This window comes from Eulemur rufifrons, chromosome 19, assembly GCF_041146395.1.
Source record: "Eulemur rufifrons isolate Redbay chromosome 19, OSU_ERuf_1, whole genome shotgun sequence".
Classification (NCBI taxonomy): domain Eukaryota; kingdom Metazoa; phylum Chordata; class Mammalia; order Primates; family Lemuridae; genus Eulemur; species Eulemur rufifrons.
Genome location: NC_091001.1, coordinates 43058763 through 43074643, shown reverse-complemented (window position 1 = coordinate 43074643; position 15881 = coordinate 43058763). Strand labels below are relative to the sequence as shown.

At 55.2% G+C, this 15881-nt stretch overlaps 1 protein-coding gene across 1 annotated transcript in view; it reads right to left on the bottom strand.

Moving 5' to 3' along the window:
* FAM178B (family with sequence similarity 178 member B) overlaps window positions 1–15881 on the bottom strand; it is an 84410-nt gene that overhangs the window by 4441 nt on the left and 64088 nt on the right. Inside the window, exon 14 of the mRNA XM_069493857.1 lies at window positions 11003–11128. Coding sequence (XP_069349958.1) covers window positions 11003–11128 — 126 coding nt within the window. The remainder of the gene's footprint in view (window positions 1–11002; window positions 11129–15881) is intronic.

Below are 15881 nucleotides of genomic sequence, written 5' to 3'. Positions count from 1 at the left end.
TGCAGGGAGGATGTGCTGGCCTGGGAGGGGAGAAGGGGGACTGGCACCTCCCAGACCTTTCACTTGTAAACATTCCCAGCACCTGAGGGGCCCTGTTCACTGGTGGAGGTCTCCGTATTACAGAGGCCTGGCTGCAGAACTTAGCTTCCAGGGAGGGGGGGGGGGAGGAGGAGGAGGAGGAGGAAGAAGAGGAGGAAGAGGTGGCAGCCGGGTGCAGCATCCTTGAGGTGGGGAGGGTGGACCTTAGGATGGAGGCATGCCCTGGAGGAATACCAGGGACGAAAGTCTCTCAGCAGGATTTACCCCATGCAGTGGGGATTCACTGGTTTCACAACTTGGTTCTTACATTGATTCCCATAATTGAATCTGCAGGGAAAATGCCAGGAAAACTACTCCAATGTGTTATTTTGGAAGGGGGGAGGGGCCGGGGATAGCAAGTAGGAAATGGTGGCCCTAAAGAAAAGCCCTGTTAACCACACTTAATAAGCTGCTTTTCCCAAAGGGAAAAAAATAAACCCGCCACTGCCTGGAGGCTGGGTATATACTTGCCTCCCATTTGAGGGTGCTCCCTGTAGTTGGGCCTAGGTGAGGGGAGGCCCTTTAAGGAAGTCTTTGACCCAATTTAAAGGAATAATTTTCCACCTGTGGCCAGAAATCACGACAAAGCCTGCAGCTGCGCAGATCCCCTTCCTTGGAGCACCACTGGGTGCTTGGCCAGACCTGGGTGTCCAGTGGAACTTTTGAAAAAAGGCTTTATTATTGGCACAGGAAGCTCCCAGACTTCTATCTCCTCCTCTTGCCTTCCACACAGAGGGTGAAGAAGTCCCCACCCTCCCCCTACTCCTCCTCCATTTGTGTGAAGGTCACAGGCACAACACATCAGCAGAAACTGGGGGCTCTGTGGCCAGGAGCAGGCAGAAATGCAAGGGCAGGCCTGAAGCGCAGTTTGCAGTTTGGGCAGGGGTGGGCCAGCAGGGGCTGTTCCCAGCAGGAGGAGAAGTAAACAGCCAGGTGTGAGCTGTGCTTCCTGCTCCCTCCCGCCCTCCCTGGTGTGACCAGCCCCTGAACTTAGCAAGCCTGCTCCTGTCCTGGCTGACACCGCAGAGACAGGGTTCCTCATATTGCCTTTCAAGACACAGGGAGGGGAGGCTGAGCAGAGGCCGAGCTCCTGCCCGCTCGCCTGCCTTGCCCACTCCTTCACCGCTGGGAATGCCACGCGCCTGAGGGAGGCCCTTCCAGGTCTCTCAGGACTGGCTGGTGTGTGTTGGGGACAGGGGGGGTGGGGCAGGGCACGTCCGTGTGGCTTCAGAGTTAGCCCTCTGGGGTCGTGGGGGCTATGCTTGCTCAGGCCTCAGGACCTTGTCTGAAGAGGGGGCCCTGATCAGCTAGGGCAGCCCAGCACCACCCCCTCTGGAGGTAAGTGGAGGCTGGGAAGCCCCGACAGGAAATGAGACCCAGGAAACCTCAGTCAATAACACGGGGAGAGGCAGAGTCTGAGGGTGATGAATGGGACGTGCCCGGACCCAATACTGACAAGATGGGACCATCCCCTGCCGCCGCTGCCAGTAAGTCCTGCAGCTTCCATCTTCTGGGTCTCTCCCCAGAGTCTGGCGGGCTGGCTCTTTCCAGAAGTTCCGCACAGGATGCCTCATTTCTGGATCTAGGAGTGGGGCATACCCTCCCCCTGGGGAAGGATGACGAGGATGAGTGATAGTAGACAGCCTACTGGGACTGTCACCAGAGGAGGGGAAGGTCAACGTCTCCATGTTCTGGTTTAGCTGGTTCTGACCCCAGGAACCCCCAGCCAAGTCTCCCAGGTCAAGTGGGATCCATTAGCAGCACTTTTGTCATCAGACAAAAGGAAAAAAGGGTGGACATTTCCCAGGAACTTCATCCTTTAGAAAATTCCCCTCTAGCTAATGCCAAGGGCTCAGGCTGTGGCCTGGGTAATTTACGCTGAAGAAGGCAGGAAAGGGGGAGGGAGAGTCTCTCCCAGGAAGCTACTTGCTCTGGCCAGAACATCATGGTTTCTCCCACCTCGGGTCACGACCAAGAATCCAGCCTTACCCTGGCAAGCCTTCAAACCAAGCCCTTTTCCTGGAGGCTGCCAGACAGGGTGGGGATGGCAGATCTTGCCATTGGCAGGAGGACCCTGTGGGAGCAGGTCCAGCCAGGCTTTGGGGCAGCTGTTGTGGTGGGGAAGAACCAAGGCTGACCCAGGAACACCTGCTGGGAAGGACCAAGGCAAATCCAAAGGACATAGCTCAACCAGCCAGGCTGCTGGAGCCCAGGGGCTCCCCTAACAGGTGTCCTTGCCTCTCACATAGGAAGCTGGCCCTGAATGCCTGCTGCTGCCAGGCTACCTGCCTGGCACCCAAAGACCCCAGAGCAGCTTCTTTTGTTTTTGCCTCTCCATGCTCACAGGCTCTGGGTGCCACCCTGGGGAACATGCATTCAGCTCCAATCTGCCTAGGCTGCCCTCAGCCCAGTCTCAAGGGCCTGGAGGTCCAGCCGAGCCAGACGACTGACCCCAGGAGAAGAATTCTGCCCTAGATGCCATCATTGCCACGAGTGGGTCCTCTCAGGGACTTAGATGCAAGCACATGTACTGAAGATCAACTCTAGAAACAATCTAGCATGGGAAAGACTGAAGCTGTGCTGGTCTACCTTGGGCCATTTCAGACCCAAGGCTAGATCTGGGCACGATCCTTCTTTTTCCTTCTTTAATAAATTTAAACCTATATAGCCTCACTTCACAGCTTCCTGACCCAGAGGGGCATGTAGAAAGGGCCTGGTGATCCCCACATCCTCAGATGTGGAGGCTGAGGCTGGAAGAGGTCCCTTATGCACATGGCCCCTGTCCAGTCGGGGTGGGTCTGGTCCAGAAGCACATGTCTTGGCTCTCACCCTTCAGCAGGACAAGCTCCCTGAGTGTGTGTGGGGGGGGGTCTCTAAAGGGGAGTGACACTGTGGACACCCAAGAGCAAGGCCCTTCTGTACCTTGAAGCAAGGGTCCACAGGCCTCCTAGAGGCAGGACACGGCAAGGCCAAGGCCACTCTCCCCAGGCAGTGGAATGCCCTTTGGAGCCTGAGCCCCCAGGGCATGGTCTAGGCACTCCACCACAGGTTGGGCATACAACAACAATAATTAGTCATGAGCAATCCCGAGGTAGGGCTACCTACAGGCCTCAAGCCAAGAGCCTCAGTCTGGGGAGAGAGCCAGAGCTTGTCCACCAGAACATCAGAAGAGAGGGGATGCATTTTTCTCGGTACACCCCATCTGAACCTGTCTGGGAGTGTGGTGCCAGCCATCATTGCTAGGCTGTCATCTCTTCCCTGCCCCCATGGGCAACCTGCATGACCTACTCCCCTCGCCCAGGCAGCTCTCCTTCTGAAGTTACACCCCCTGACCTTGGCTTTGGCGGGCACTAAAGAAGCAAGCAAAGGGCTGCACCCAAAGTTCTGTGGCCAAAGGAAAGCTGACTTGGGAAGTGACTCTGACCAGGGCAGATCACCAGTCATAAGCTCTAGTGAGAAGGAAATGACAAGGACACATGAGCAACCGCTAGGAACTGGGGCGGATGACACAACACCTCTTCCTAACCCGGGGTCCCTGAAGACAGAAGGCCGAGAGGCCAGAGAGCAGACGTCATAGGTGGAGCCTGCCAGACTCACCACGGGCTTTGACAGGCAGGACACCCAGTTCTGTAAATGAAAGTGCTTGTTGGGTGTGGGGGTGGGTGGAGCCCTAAACATGGAGCAGGGATGAGGCCAATTTAGGGTGATGGGAGACGGGCTGGTAGCATCTGGACAGGAACAGGACTTCCGGCTCAGCTGCTGGGAACAGCCACTGCATGGAAAGTTGCTCTTGGGGCCCCGCTGGGTGGAGAGGTGGGCTGTCTCTTCCCAGGCTGTGGAGGACTGAGAAGCCCAGCATGTGTCCACACCCTCCACTTCCTCAGGACGGGAGCCTCACCTGCGCCTCTAGCTTCCCAGAAAGTGAGTTCAGAGACCTGAGACCCCCTCACAGTGGGACTCTTTTAAGCTCTATCCCGAACTTGCAATTGGACTCTAAGCAGCTCTGGCTCCTGCTCTTGGTACTGAGGACAGGGATGGAACAAGGAGGCCGTGGCACAGTGGGACTGGGGTGGAAAAGAGAGGGGGGCTGGGACAACAGCAGGAAGGCTGAGGGCTCTGTATTCCTGTGGATCTGCTACAGGGAGGTTATCTCAGAGTGTCTGACCTGTTCCTCTGTGGCCAGTGGAAGGAACCACGGTGCTGGGGCAGATCCTTGCCAGAGTGCTCCCACCCAGCCCACCCTTCCTCTCTGGCTTCCTGCTGGTGGTGGGGGCTGGGGAGACGACATGCAGGGATTGGCAGGCTCTTCCTGCTCCTCCAGTTGGGACCACAGACCCTGACCCCAGGGGGATCTAGACCGGAAAACCCAGCTCTGCTGGCTGCCCAGGGAGGGACATGATTCTCAGCGTGTGTGTGTGTGTGTGAGAGTCTACGCCTGTACACACGTGCACGTGCACATCAGTGCAGGGGTGTGAGTGCTCGAGTGAGTGCATGGGGATGCAGGAGGGAGCCACTGACACCAGCCGGTGAGCTTGCATGGCCATCCTCATGGAGCAATGGCTTCCCCAAAAGCCATTTCCTTGAAAGCCATGGCTTCTCCCTTACCTTATCTTTCTCCTTTGTTGAATTGTCTCCTAGGGTGTTGGCACAGCCAGAGCCTGGCAATCACTGCCCTCCCACACTTCCCAGGGATATCAGAGCACAAGGCCACTGCCCGTGACTGAGCAGCAGGGGGATGCTGTGGACATCCAATGTTTATGAGCACCCAGAATCCTTCTCCTTCTTTGTAAGAGTGTCCCAGCCTCCTATGTCCTACACTCAGGCCAAGTTGTTCCATGGTGGTGATGTCAGCCCTGACTTGAGGGGCAGACATGCATCCCAGGCTGGCCAAGTCACTGTATGCCAGCCTGGCTCTGTGACTTAGAGATGGGCACATGACCCAAGCCAAGCCAACAAGGCTCAACTCTGGGGCAGAGGTCACTAGGACAGAAGCTCTTCTGAACCCCCACCCACCTGGCTAGGGTTGCTGAGAGCAGGAGGCAAGCCTGGAGTTTCTCACGACCTGGGAATGCACCAGGCGGGAGAGGTGAGGGGTGGAGAGGGCAACACTGAAGTTTCACAACACGGTTTAGCCACTGGATCCAGCTAAGCCCTAGCTGTCCCAGGGCTTTTCAGGATTTGTGTTTGTGCTTCCATCACTAAAGAGGCCTGGCAAAGACAGGGAAGAAGGTATGGAAAACGTGATGAGTAGAAAGCAGTTGAGAAGGCTGTGGTCTGCCTGGCGATTGCTCCTACAGACTGAGGGTGGTGTGTGGGACCTTCCCCACTCATTCCAGATCTTCCTGAGCTGGGAGCTGTGCCTGAGCTGCTTAGACTCAGTGCCTGGATTGTCTTGCTTCTACACCTGTTCTCTGGGCTGGCTCAGGCCTGGAAGGCAGCTGGGTGGGGCTGGGTGCAGGGGAGGTGGGGAAGGGTCCCTCACATAGGCTGCACCTGCTCAGGGCCAGGCATTTCAGTAGGGACAGTGACAAGTGCAGCTGGGATAAGACTCCAGACTGGCCCTCATAGCCAACTCTGTTTAGGTCCACGAAGCAACGTGTGGACCAGCCACAGATTGAGTAATGCCCACAGGAATCCAAGAACAGGAGACACAGGGTGGACACTGCAGGAAGAGGAAAACAGGAGCAAAGACATGGGCACAAACATGGAGGGTTTCTGGGATAGACAGTCATGCTTGGATTCAAACGTCATGGCTTGACATGCAGGGGTAAAGCCACGTGGATGAAGTAGGGCCAGCTGGCGGAGGCTCTGGGTGGCAAGGTTTGAGTATAATGTGACAAGTACTAGCATCCATCTTTCCTAAGTTAGAATGGGAGGAAGACAATCCACAGAGTTGTCCAGGAGGACTTAATGGATGAAGACACACAGGCAGGATGTTAGGTCAGAAGCTGATGAACCACCTGCCTAGGGAAAGGGACCCCAAAGGGTCTCCAGGAGGACTGGGCCTGGGTGGGGCAGGGCAGAGAGCAGGCCCAGAGGCTGTCTAAAGAATCCAAGTCTGCCCTCCCCAGTTTAACTCTGTCACTTCAAGCCTGCTCGGACACTTGCAAAGAAGCCAGAATTCCTGGGACCCAAACAAAGCTGGCCAGGGCCCTGCCTGGCCGTGGGATGCTCAGAAGTACCAACTCATCTCCAGACCTGCAGACGTCTCCCCTCTCCCCGCAGGGTCAGCTTCCCAGAGGCCACTTCTTTGAGGTTTATTTTAAAAGATGTCTGATGCTCCTTACTGGAGGAAGTAAGACAGAAGCAACCACAGACTAGCCAGGGGAGGAACTCAAGAGTCCTGAATATCCATTTTCTGTTCCTCAAAACCAGTTTCCTCCTAACCCTTCTGACCTTGGCCTGACTATGGGGCAGGAAGGAAAGCACACGCACTTCCAGGTGAGAAGGCAGAGAGCACTACAGTGGTGGGGAGCAGAGGCTCCACCTGTCTTTCAGGGTGACACAGGGCAAGTGGCCTGTGCCCGAGGGAACACATGTCCCTTGCTAGGGCTAAGTGTGCCAGTGAGAGAGGGCAGAGGCAAGCGTAGAGCTGCCAGAGGGCAGTGGCACCCTCCCTGCCCTGCCCCTGTAGCAAGAGCCAGGCCTCTCCCTACCACAATCTCCATTAAGGCAGCTCTTGGCAGGGTTACCGGGCACAGGGACAGACAGCTACAATCCCGCAGCCAGAGAAAAAGCAGTAAAACTTGTTTGCCAACTCTATCGACACACTCGGCACACCACAGGATATGCGGGAGATACACACAATGCACTTGCACACAAACACATGGCAGGCCATGCCCTCCGCAGAAGATGGGCAGAGACACTCAAAGTGACCTCAGTGGAATCGGTGCAGTTGGGCTGAGTTCACCCCAGAGTATCACCCAAGCTCAGGAGCATACACCCTTCCCCAATAAAATCAACTCTTTGCAAATGCACTTTTCCAATAAACAAGCCATCCCCAGGCCCAGGAGCATAGAGCCCCTTGAGGAAGCTGGCTGGAGCCACCTGCAGTCAGCTTCAGCTTGGTCTGGGTGGTGCTCCCTCCAGAAGCAGAACCCTCAGAGAGCCCCAGGTTGTTGTCACTTAAGGACATCACCCGGCTGGGAGGAGGACACAGCCAGAAGGCACATGGGGAGCTAGGAACCAGGCCCCTGGTACCTCAATTCTGCCTCAGCTCTGGGACTTCCCCCTTTGTGGTCCTTAGTTTTCTTTCCAGACAATAGGAGACAGTTAATTTCCTCACAGTTCCCACATTTAACCAGCTACGGAAAAAATTCCACCCACCTTAAAGATACTGGTTCTATGTATCTTACAAATCCCTAACAAGAAAAACAGAATTTAAAAACTCCCATCAGTATAGCACTGGTACAAGAAAAGGCCCAGAGAAAGCAAAAAACAACAGGAAAATGTGGTAAGTACGAGCACCATGTGCAATGGCAGGTTTGGGAAGACCCAGATATCAATAATCTCAATAGAAGTGAATGGGCATGACCGAGACTGGACAAAACACAGCTAGACAACATCTGGCCGGATATGGTTTATGCAAGTCAGCTGAAAGAAAACAAAATGCCCCAGGAAGCCCCTGGTTCTGGGTTGGAGGGCCAAGTGGGTAGCTTTGAGGAGATAGTGGCAAATTGAATTAAGTTATGTAACATTTGTCTGCCTGGGGCCAGAAGGACAGTCTCGCAAAGGGAGGCCTGGGAAAGCAGTCAAGGCAATGGCTTTTGCAGAATGGGTACCCACGGGCCCAAGGGAGGCCAACTCTGAGCATTAGACTCTCCTGTATGAAAACACCCTCTCCCACCTCACCCTGCCAAACAGGGCACCTACCCCTTGCTGGGCTGTACCAGACCCCCAAGCATCACTCAGACCCAGATGTTTATCCTTCCCTGGGAGAGCCCAGCTCAAACCAGGCATGCACACGGTGGTCCATAGTTACCAAGGCACTCGGCAACCATTTTCTTTATCCAAAAGCTCTTTAAAATGCTAAAAGTACTCTATTAATAATTAGCTTGGTAAGCAGGATATCACAATAAGCTTTTATATTCCATGTGAACTCTGCCATGATTTGCTAAGCCAGGACTTTGACCAAGCTGGGACAAACAGCCTCCTCTCCAACTCCCCCCTCACCACCTGCAGTGCGAAACAGGAGCTTGTTGCTTCTTTCCTGAAAGTTTTTGGTGCTTAGCTTTCTCAGCAGGAACCTCACTAGCTTATAATTACAAACAATGTGCTAGGATTGACTCCCTCACACACAGGTAACACTTATGAAGTCCAGGGCCTCCAACAGGAGAAGCCCAGGGGGCCGCCACTCAGAGGCTGGTCAGATGGTATGCAGAGAGACAGAGGTTTTCAGAATGGGGACAGGAGAGTGGATGGCCAGAACAAAGTGGAAGAAGGGAGTTCAGAGAGGGAGAGAGGAATTAAAATGGGATGCATGCATTTGTTCATCTAGTGCCAAATATATCCTGCAGTGCTGAGAGATACCAACTGTGCCCACAGTCTAGCTGGACAGCCAGGCAAGTAAAGGGAAGATTGTGAAGCCATGGGATCCAAGAGGAGGGAAAATTCTGCCCTGGGCACCAGGGAGCAGCTCTCCCAGCCTCTTAGAGGGAGGGAGGAGCCTGGGCCAAGGCCTGAGGCAGAGACAGGAGGAGGGGGGTGAGGACAGAGGAGCCTGGCAGAAGTGTTTATCTGCAGGGCTGGAGGAGAGCTGTGACCCTACAGTGTAGGGCAGGAAATCTCCCAGACGGGAGTGAGCTGGGCCTGGGGGTTGGGCAGGCGTCAAAAAGCTCTGCACGGTAGCCCTGAGGGCTGGGAAAGTAGCCATTTCCTCCAGGCTGGGTCACCGCAGGCCAACCTTACTTTGGCCTCAGTTTCCCCACTGCACTGGAGGGGGAAAAAGGGGAAGGCTTTGAGCTCTGGGGATGAAAGACTCAGCCAGGGTCCAGACCACCACTCCCTGTAAAACAGGGTGGATGACGCTGCTGCTCTTTCTGGCTGGTGAGTAGCCCAGCCATCCTCTTTGAAGATGAAACATGCTCAGGCCTAATGAGGAGTCAGTCAGTTGGGTTGAGGTGGGCGAGAAGCCCAGTCACCTGCCCCGCCTGGCCCCTCCCAGTCAGAACAGTACCCAACCCAGGGGACGCAAGGAGGCCATTTCACACTTTTCTCCACCTGTGCAGCCTCCTCTGCCCTTGGCCACCTCACTGGAGGGAGGCAGAGGTCAGGGGAAGCCCAGCAGGCTCCAAGGTAGCCTCAGGCTGCAGGAAAGGTGTTCTGAGAGCTGCCTTGGCCTCACTTGCCCCGTCCATTGCCCTGGACCGGGACACCTGACACTTTTGGGGTACTCTGCTGGGACATGCCAGCCCCTCCATGTTTTCAGGCCAAACGGTCATTTCCAATATGGCAGCTGCCCGGGGGATGCTTTTCAAGCCTCCTTTACATGTACGGGGACAGTCTTCAAAATAAAGGATACCCTCAGCCCACTCACTCCCCCTCCTCCACACTGTAGAATGTACATTTTCTGTGGCCAGAAGGCTCTGAAACGTGGTTGAGCCTGGCATGGGCCACACCTATGCTAGGCAAGGTTGAGGACTGTCCCCCAAGGCGCCAGGAAGCCTCCCTCTTCATGGCCAGACCAGACACAAGCCTCTTCTTTTCTCTCTCACCACCCCCTCCTTCCCCACCCCAGACCTGCTCAGACACCCTGAGGGGCTGCCCCACCTCCACTCCAGAGCCACCCCCCACCCCCCACCAACTCCGGTTTCCTGGGAAATACTTGGGAGAGGAGAAGAGGCTGCAGACAGCTCACACTCTCCCGGGAGGTAGCAGCCTCATAAGTGCACTAATATTAGGCACAACTGAAAGATAACCTTCCCTACATGTTCCAGAAAAGGAGTAGGCACCTGGGGATTAGCATATCTTCTTAATGGTTCATTTGTGTTCATTAAGTAATTAATTCATTTATCTGATTTGCAGAGTGGTGCCCAAAGGTTGGACTCCTGGATTATCAACAGCCAACCTCTGAGCGAAGTTTTGGAATTACCACCCTCCCAAATTAGGATGATCTCTATCTCCATTCTTCATCCTCCAGTCAGTCCCCAGGGATAGGAGAGCTCACTGACTGCTACCCCCTGCTCCCAAGGGAGCTGGGCCTGGGATGCTACCCTGAAGCCCCCATACCCACCACCACCCATGCTCTGACATTCACTCCAGGGACCCCACAGGCCTCACTGTTCCAAATCCCACAACTTCCAGGCGGTGGGGCACCTCCTTGCCCCTGACTCCCGCCAAAGCTTGGCTTTCAGGAAAGAAGGGCGATGTCTGGAAAGTCAATTAGGAAGAACTGGGGAGAGGCCAAGGACTCAGCCTCAGTGACAGCCATAGGGAAAAAGAACAGGGAGGCTGGGCCCAGCTCTGTCTCCCAGGATAAAGGACGCCCCTCACGTCCAGACATTCCCTGCACTTCTCCTCTGAATGCTCCCCTCCGCCTCCCCCGTGCCAGTATTTCAGTTCTGCACCCTCCCGAAACGAAACTGTGGTGTAAGAATAACAGAGAGCCCCAAAGAACCCCGCAGCTCACAAAGCCATGCCAGGCTATGAAGGCTGCAGTGGGCGCATGAGCAGGGCCAGGCAGCCGTCCTGCCCGCACGCCTATACACACAGCATCCCCCGCACTGTGTGAGCGGTACGTGCGAGGGCACTAATTACAGGCCATGGGAGATGAAAAGCACCTCCTCTCAACACGGGGAGGCAGCCTGTAGGTCTCTGTCCCGGCAGCCACAAGGACCCGCAGGCTGTGCAGTGTGGACAGTCCTGCCTTCCCCTGGTGCCTGTGGTGGCAACGCCCTGGGGGAGGTAGGCAGTGCTGGGTGCTCACCTTGTAGTCTAGCTCGGCACTGGCCTTTGGCTGTTGTTCCTGGCAGGGTGGCAGGGACTCAGAGCCCAGGTACTGCCCAAGGGATGATGGCCTCATGAGGCTCAGGAGCCGGCCAAGCAAGGATAGCTGGGGAGAAGAAGGAAGGCTGTCACTCACGGAGGGTGGCACCTGAGAGCTCAGGGTGCTCCAGGGACTCTCGGCCCAGACACCTCAGCTGGTGGCAGCGGGTCAGAGCACCTGCCTCTAAGAGCTGGATCGACCTCACTTATGAGCTGTGTGGGCCAGGCACGGTGGGGCTCACGCCTGTAATCCTAGCACTCTGGGAGGCAGAGGTGGGAGGATTGCTTGACCTCAAGAGTTCAAGACCAGCCTGAGCAAGAGTGAGACCCCATTTCTACTAAAAAAAATAGAAAGAAATTAGCCAAACAACTAAAAATAGAAGAAATTAGCCGGGCATGGTGGCGCATGCCTGTAGTCCCAGCTACTCGGGAGGCTGAGGCAGTAGGACTGCTTGAGCTCAGGAGTTTGAGCTTGCTGTGAGCTAGGTTTATGCCAGGGCACTCTAGCCCCGGGTGACAGAGCAAGACTCTTGTCTCAAAAAAATAATAATAATAAAATAAAATGAAATAAAAAATGAGCTGTGTGGGCTCCTGGAGCCTGAGTTCTTATCTGTAAAATGGATCACATGCCCTCTTCCCAGAAGAGGAGGGTCTCACACACAGAGGACCCTGCCCATCTGAGCTGCCACTACACCTCTGCGGCCCGCTCTCCCCTGTGTGCCTTCTTTTCATTACCTCTTCACTGTGGAGATTCAACATACGTGAAGAGGACAGACCGTGTGCTAAGTCCCCAACTGCCCATCACTATGAGCAATGACCGCACCATCATCATCTGGCCTTGCCTGTTTCGTCACTCATCTCCTCTCCACCCCTTGCCTGCCCCTTTTCCTTCCAGAGAATTTTAAAGCAAATACAAACATCGTATCATTTTACCCATAAAGAACTTCTAACAGAAAAGGATAAGGATTTTTTTCCCTCAATATAATCACAATACCATTTCTTGCCCAACAAAATTACTAAGAATCTCTTATCACCATCCAACACCTGTGTTCAGTTTGCTCTGTCTCAAAAATGTCCTCATCCAGTTGGTCTGTGCAGATGCAGATTCCCCACAAGGCCCGCACACTGCATGTGGCTGACATGTCCCTTCATCCACTAGCTGCCCCACCCCCTGCTTAGTTTTTGAAGAAACTGCCCAACCCCACTGAACAAATAGGCTTGGAGGGAACGTGAGCTGCATAAGTCCAGGTGTCTACAGCTAGCCACTCCCTCGGGCCCAGCCCATGTGCCCAGTTTGAGCAGCTTCAGCCAGGCCCCAGCAAGGGTTGCCCAGCTGCACGGGGCGGGGAAGAATACCGGAGCAGAGCCAGGTAGCTCGCAGAGGCACCATCTTTTAAGATTGCTGAGGGGCAGGGTGGCCATGGGCTAGGGGCCCAAGTCCCCTGGCCTAGCTCCCTGCTTGAGCCCAGCCGGGCTGGCACACCTGGCTTCCTCCTGTGATTCATCCGCCAACACCTGCTCAGCACCTCAGCCGGCCATGGGCTTAGCTCATAAGAGCAGCTGGGCTGGGGGCAGGAGTCAGGTCTGGGGCCTTGGCTTCTGGAAGGAAGCCAGGGCTTCTTGGCCTAATGTCTGATCCCTTTGGAAGGGGAGAGGAGAAAGAGGAGGAAGGTTCTGGGTGAACAGAGGCATCATTTGGGGCTCCAGCAACACCATAGCTGTGCCGCCTTGCTCAGGCTTCACAATCGAGATTGTTTCCAAAAAGCCCTGCCTGCTCAGGGCTCACAGCTGTGCAAGCACAGGGGCCAGGCCCTGCAGCCCACGCCCCTAGAGTGGCCCTGGGGCGGCCAGCCTCGCCTAGCTGGGACCCTCCCTGCTACAGGAGGCCTAGGCAGGGCGGGGCTGGGCAGGGGAGCACACGACAGCCGCTTGCTGCTCACTTGCTCTTGTTTTTCCTCTCCACAAAAACAGCTTGGCTGTACTTAGCACAGCAAGCGGCTGCCCCTGCGATCTGCCTCTGCCATGGTGCCTTCTGATTGCTTATTTTCTTTTGTTTCCAGCCCAGAACGCTCCAGCCAGCATCGCTACCACAGACAAACCCCTCTCCAGGATAAGGGCTTGCTTGGGCCTCATGGGTCCCAGTGAGGCCGAGGCCAGGCCAGCACCCTCCCCACCCCCACCCCACTGCTGGGAGCCAGCACTGCAAACCCTCAGCCCATTAGGGCAGACACCTAGGGCAAGAAGCAAATGATCACCCAGCAAGACAGGCCAGCCCTGTAAGAGGCCCGCAAGCGGTGGCTGAGGCTGATTTCCAGAAAGGCACCTGTCCACACAGCATGTAGCTCCTGCGCTCAAGTCCTGGCAGCGGCTCCTATTCACCCAGGGGAGGAAGCCAAGATCTTAAGTGTCTGCGAGGCCCCAAGTGGTCCTAGTGACCTTTCTGCTGCTCCCGGGAGCCAGTGTCCTGACTGGGCCTTCTGACCAGACACTGTAAGGCTGCTTCTCTCCCCTTCCACTCCAGCCTTTGCTCCGGGCCCACCTGAGCTCCCCATCTCCCCCTGCAGCCCGCACTTGCCAATGCCCTTAACCCTGCACTTCTTTCCATGGCATTTATCACCTTCTAACAGCCTTTGCAATTTACTCTGTTCTTATTTATCAGCTGTGCCCCGCCCCTCACTGGATGTACCCGCTCTGAGGGCAGTTCTGTCCACTGCAATGTTCCATAACCTAGCACCGCGCCCAGCAGTGGCATATGTTTAATAAGCATCTGTTAGATGAATGAGTGAATAAATGAATAGCCAGGACTGTAGCTACCTTTTCCTAAGAGATGCAAACCTTTATCCCCCTTGATTTCAGCCACTTGAAGCTGCGTTTTCCAAACCCCAAACGAAGACATGGTTTGACAAAAGAGGTTTGCTGTGTTGCAAGAGGTGGCCCGGGATAAGAAACAAACTCCTGATTTCCTCCCCAAACCTGCTCCACTTGTGTCTTGCCTAGCTCGGTAAAGGGCGTCTCCATCCTGCCAGTTGCGCAGACCTTGGAGTCCTCGTCTCCTCTCTCTCCCATGCACGTCTCGCTGGCTGTACTTGGGAAACGCACCTACAGTCTGACCACTTCTCACCGCCTACGCTACTGTCTCCCGGGGCCAAACTGCCATTGTCTCTCGCCAGGATTACTGCAATTGCCTCCTTTCTCTCCACTCTCAATAGTCTATTCTCAACACAGCAGCCAGAGTAATTTTTAAAATGTTTACAAATCAGGTTTTGTTTCTCCTCTGCTCAAAACCTTCCAGTGGCCTTCCACTTCGGCATAAAAGTCGAAACCCTCACTATGGCCTTGAGGCTCTGGCTGACTAAGCCTCCACTTACCCGTCTGACCTCAACTCCTACTATTTCACTCTCAGCCCTCTGCTCCAGCCACGCTGGCCTCTGTTTTCCCTCCAACCTAAGAGGCCTTTGCATGCCCCAGGGCCTTTACACTTGCTATTCCCTCTGCCTGGAATGTTTTTGCCAAGAAACCTACCTGACTCCCTCAGGTCTATGCTTAAATGTCCTGTTCTCAGTTTACCCTTATAGTCCCCTTTCATCAGCTTTATTCTTCTCCACAGCACTCATCACTGTCAGGTATTCCAAAAAGTGACTTCCTCCTTGATGCCTGTGTCTGCCTCGCTCTGGACTGTGAGTTTCCATAGGGAGGAACTCAGTTCTGCTCTGCGGTATCTTCAGTGCCCACTGGGACCTGAGCCCACTAGGATTCCCAGGAACACCAGGACACACTGTCTGACCCCGGGGTTCTCCTGGAAAATGTAAGCTTTGGCGTTGTAGCATCCTGACCACTTGCAGAAGTCTTGTCCCTCAAGTTCAATTCTCCAGTGTCTGCTCCTGATCCTGCGGCCTCAGATTGCCACTTGTGGGAGAGGCAGAGCCAAGCAATTTGGGCATCAGGGATGCCTCTTGCCCCTTGTGCCCTGTGAATTGCTCTGCCCCGAGCTAACCCCAGGTCCTGTGCTCCTGCACAAGTAGATTCTCAACCCTTGCACCCCTCTTCACAGTGAATCAACTGATAAGATTTATCGAGCACTTGTGCATCGATCAGGGAGAGGAAGGATAGCCTTTGTCCTCCTGTCTGTGATCTAGGACTAAGCTCAAGGGGCCAGCAGGGCATCTTCAGTGTGACGTGGCAGGTGTGGTCCAGGTTGCCAAGAACCAAGCAAGGGGCTGGAGAGGCTGAGACAGCACACTGCAGTGGTCAAGGGCAAGTCTTGACTCCCAGCTTCTCTGCTTCCCCACTAGGTGACCCTGAGAAGTTCCCCCGCCTCAGTTTCTCCATCTGTAAAGTATGGATGACAACAACAGTCCTTACAGCCTAGGGCTGCTACGAGGGGCAAGGACTGAGAACAGAATCTGGGACACAGCAAGTGCTGTGTTCGTGGTAGCCACCACTATTGCAGGGGGGCGTGGCATGTGGAAAGGAAGAGAGGGCCAGAGCACAGCAGGGCTGCGTGCAGAGGGCAGGCTAGGCTGGCCTGCAAGGAGGCCAAGGAGAGCAGGCAGCACTGGGCAGGCATGTTGAGAAGTTGGGAAGGGGGCATGTGGGCTTGAGTGGGCGCTGTGGGGCCAAGGTGGCCCTTTGAAGGCGTGTTTCAGGATCAGTCTGACAGGCCAGACCGGAAAGGGGAGTGCCTGGCAGCCCAGAGACCTGGGAGGAGGCTGTGAGCAGCCCTGGGCTTGCAGGGAGATGGGGAAGTACATCAAGAAGGCCATGGGCAGGCCCCTGCTGGTCCTTCCTATCCCTCCAGCCGCCATACACCTCTCACTCCC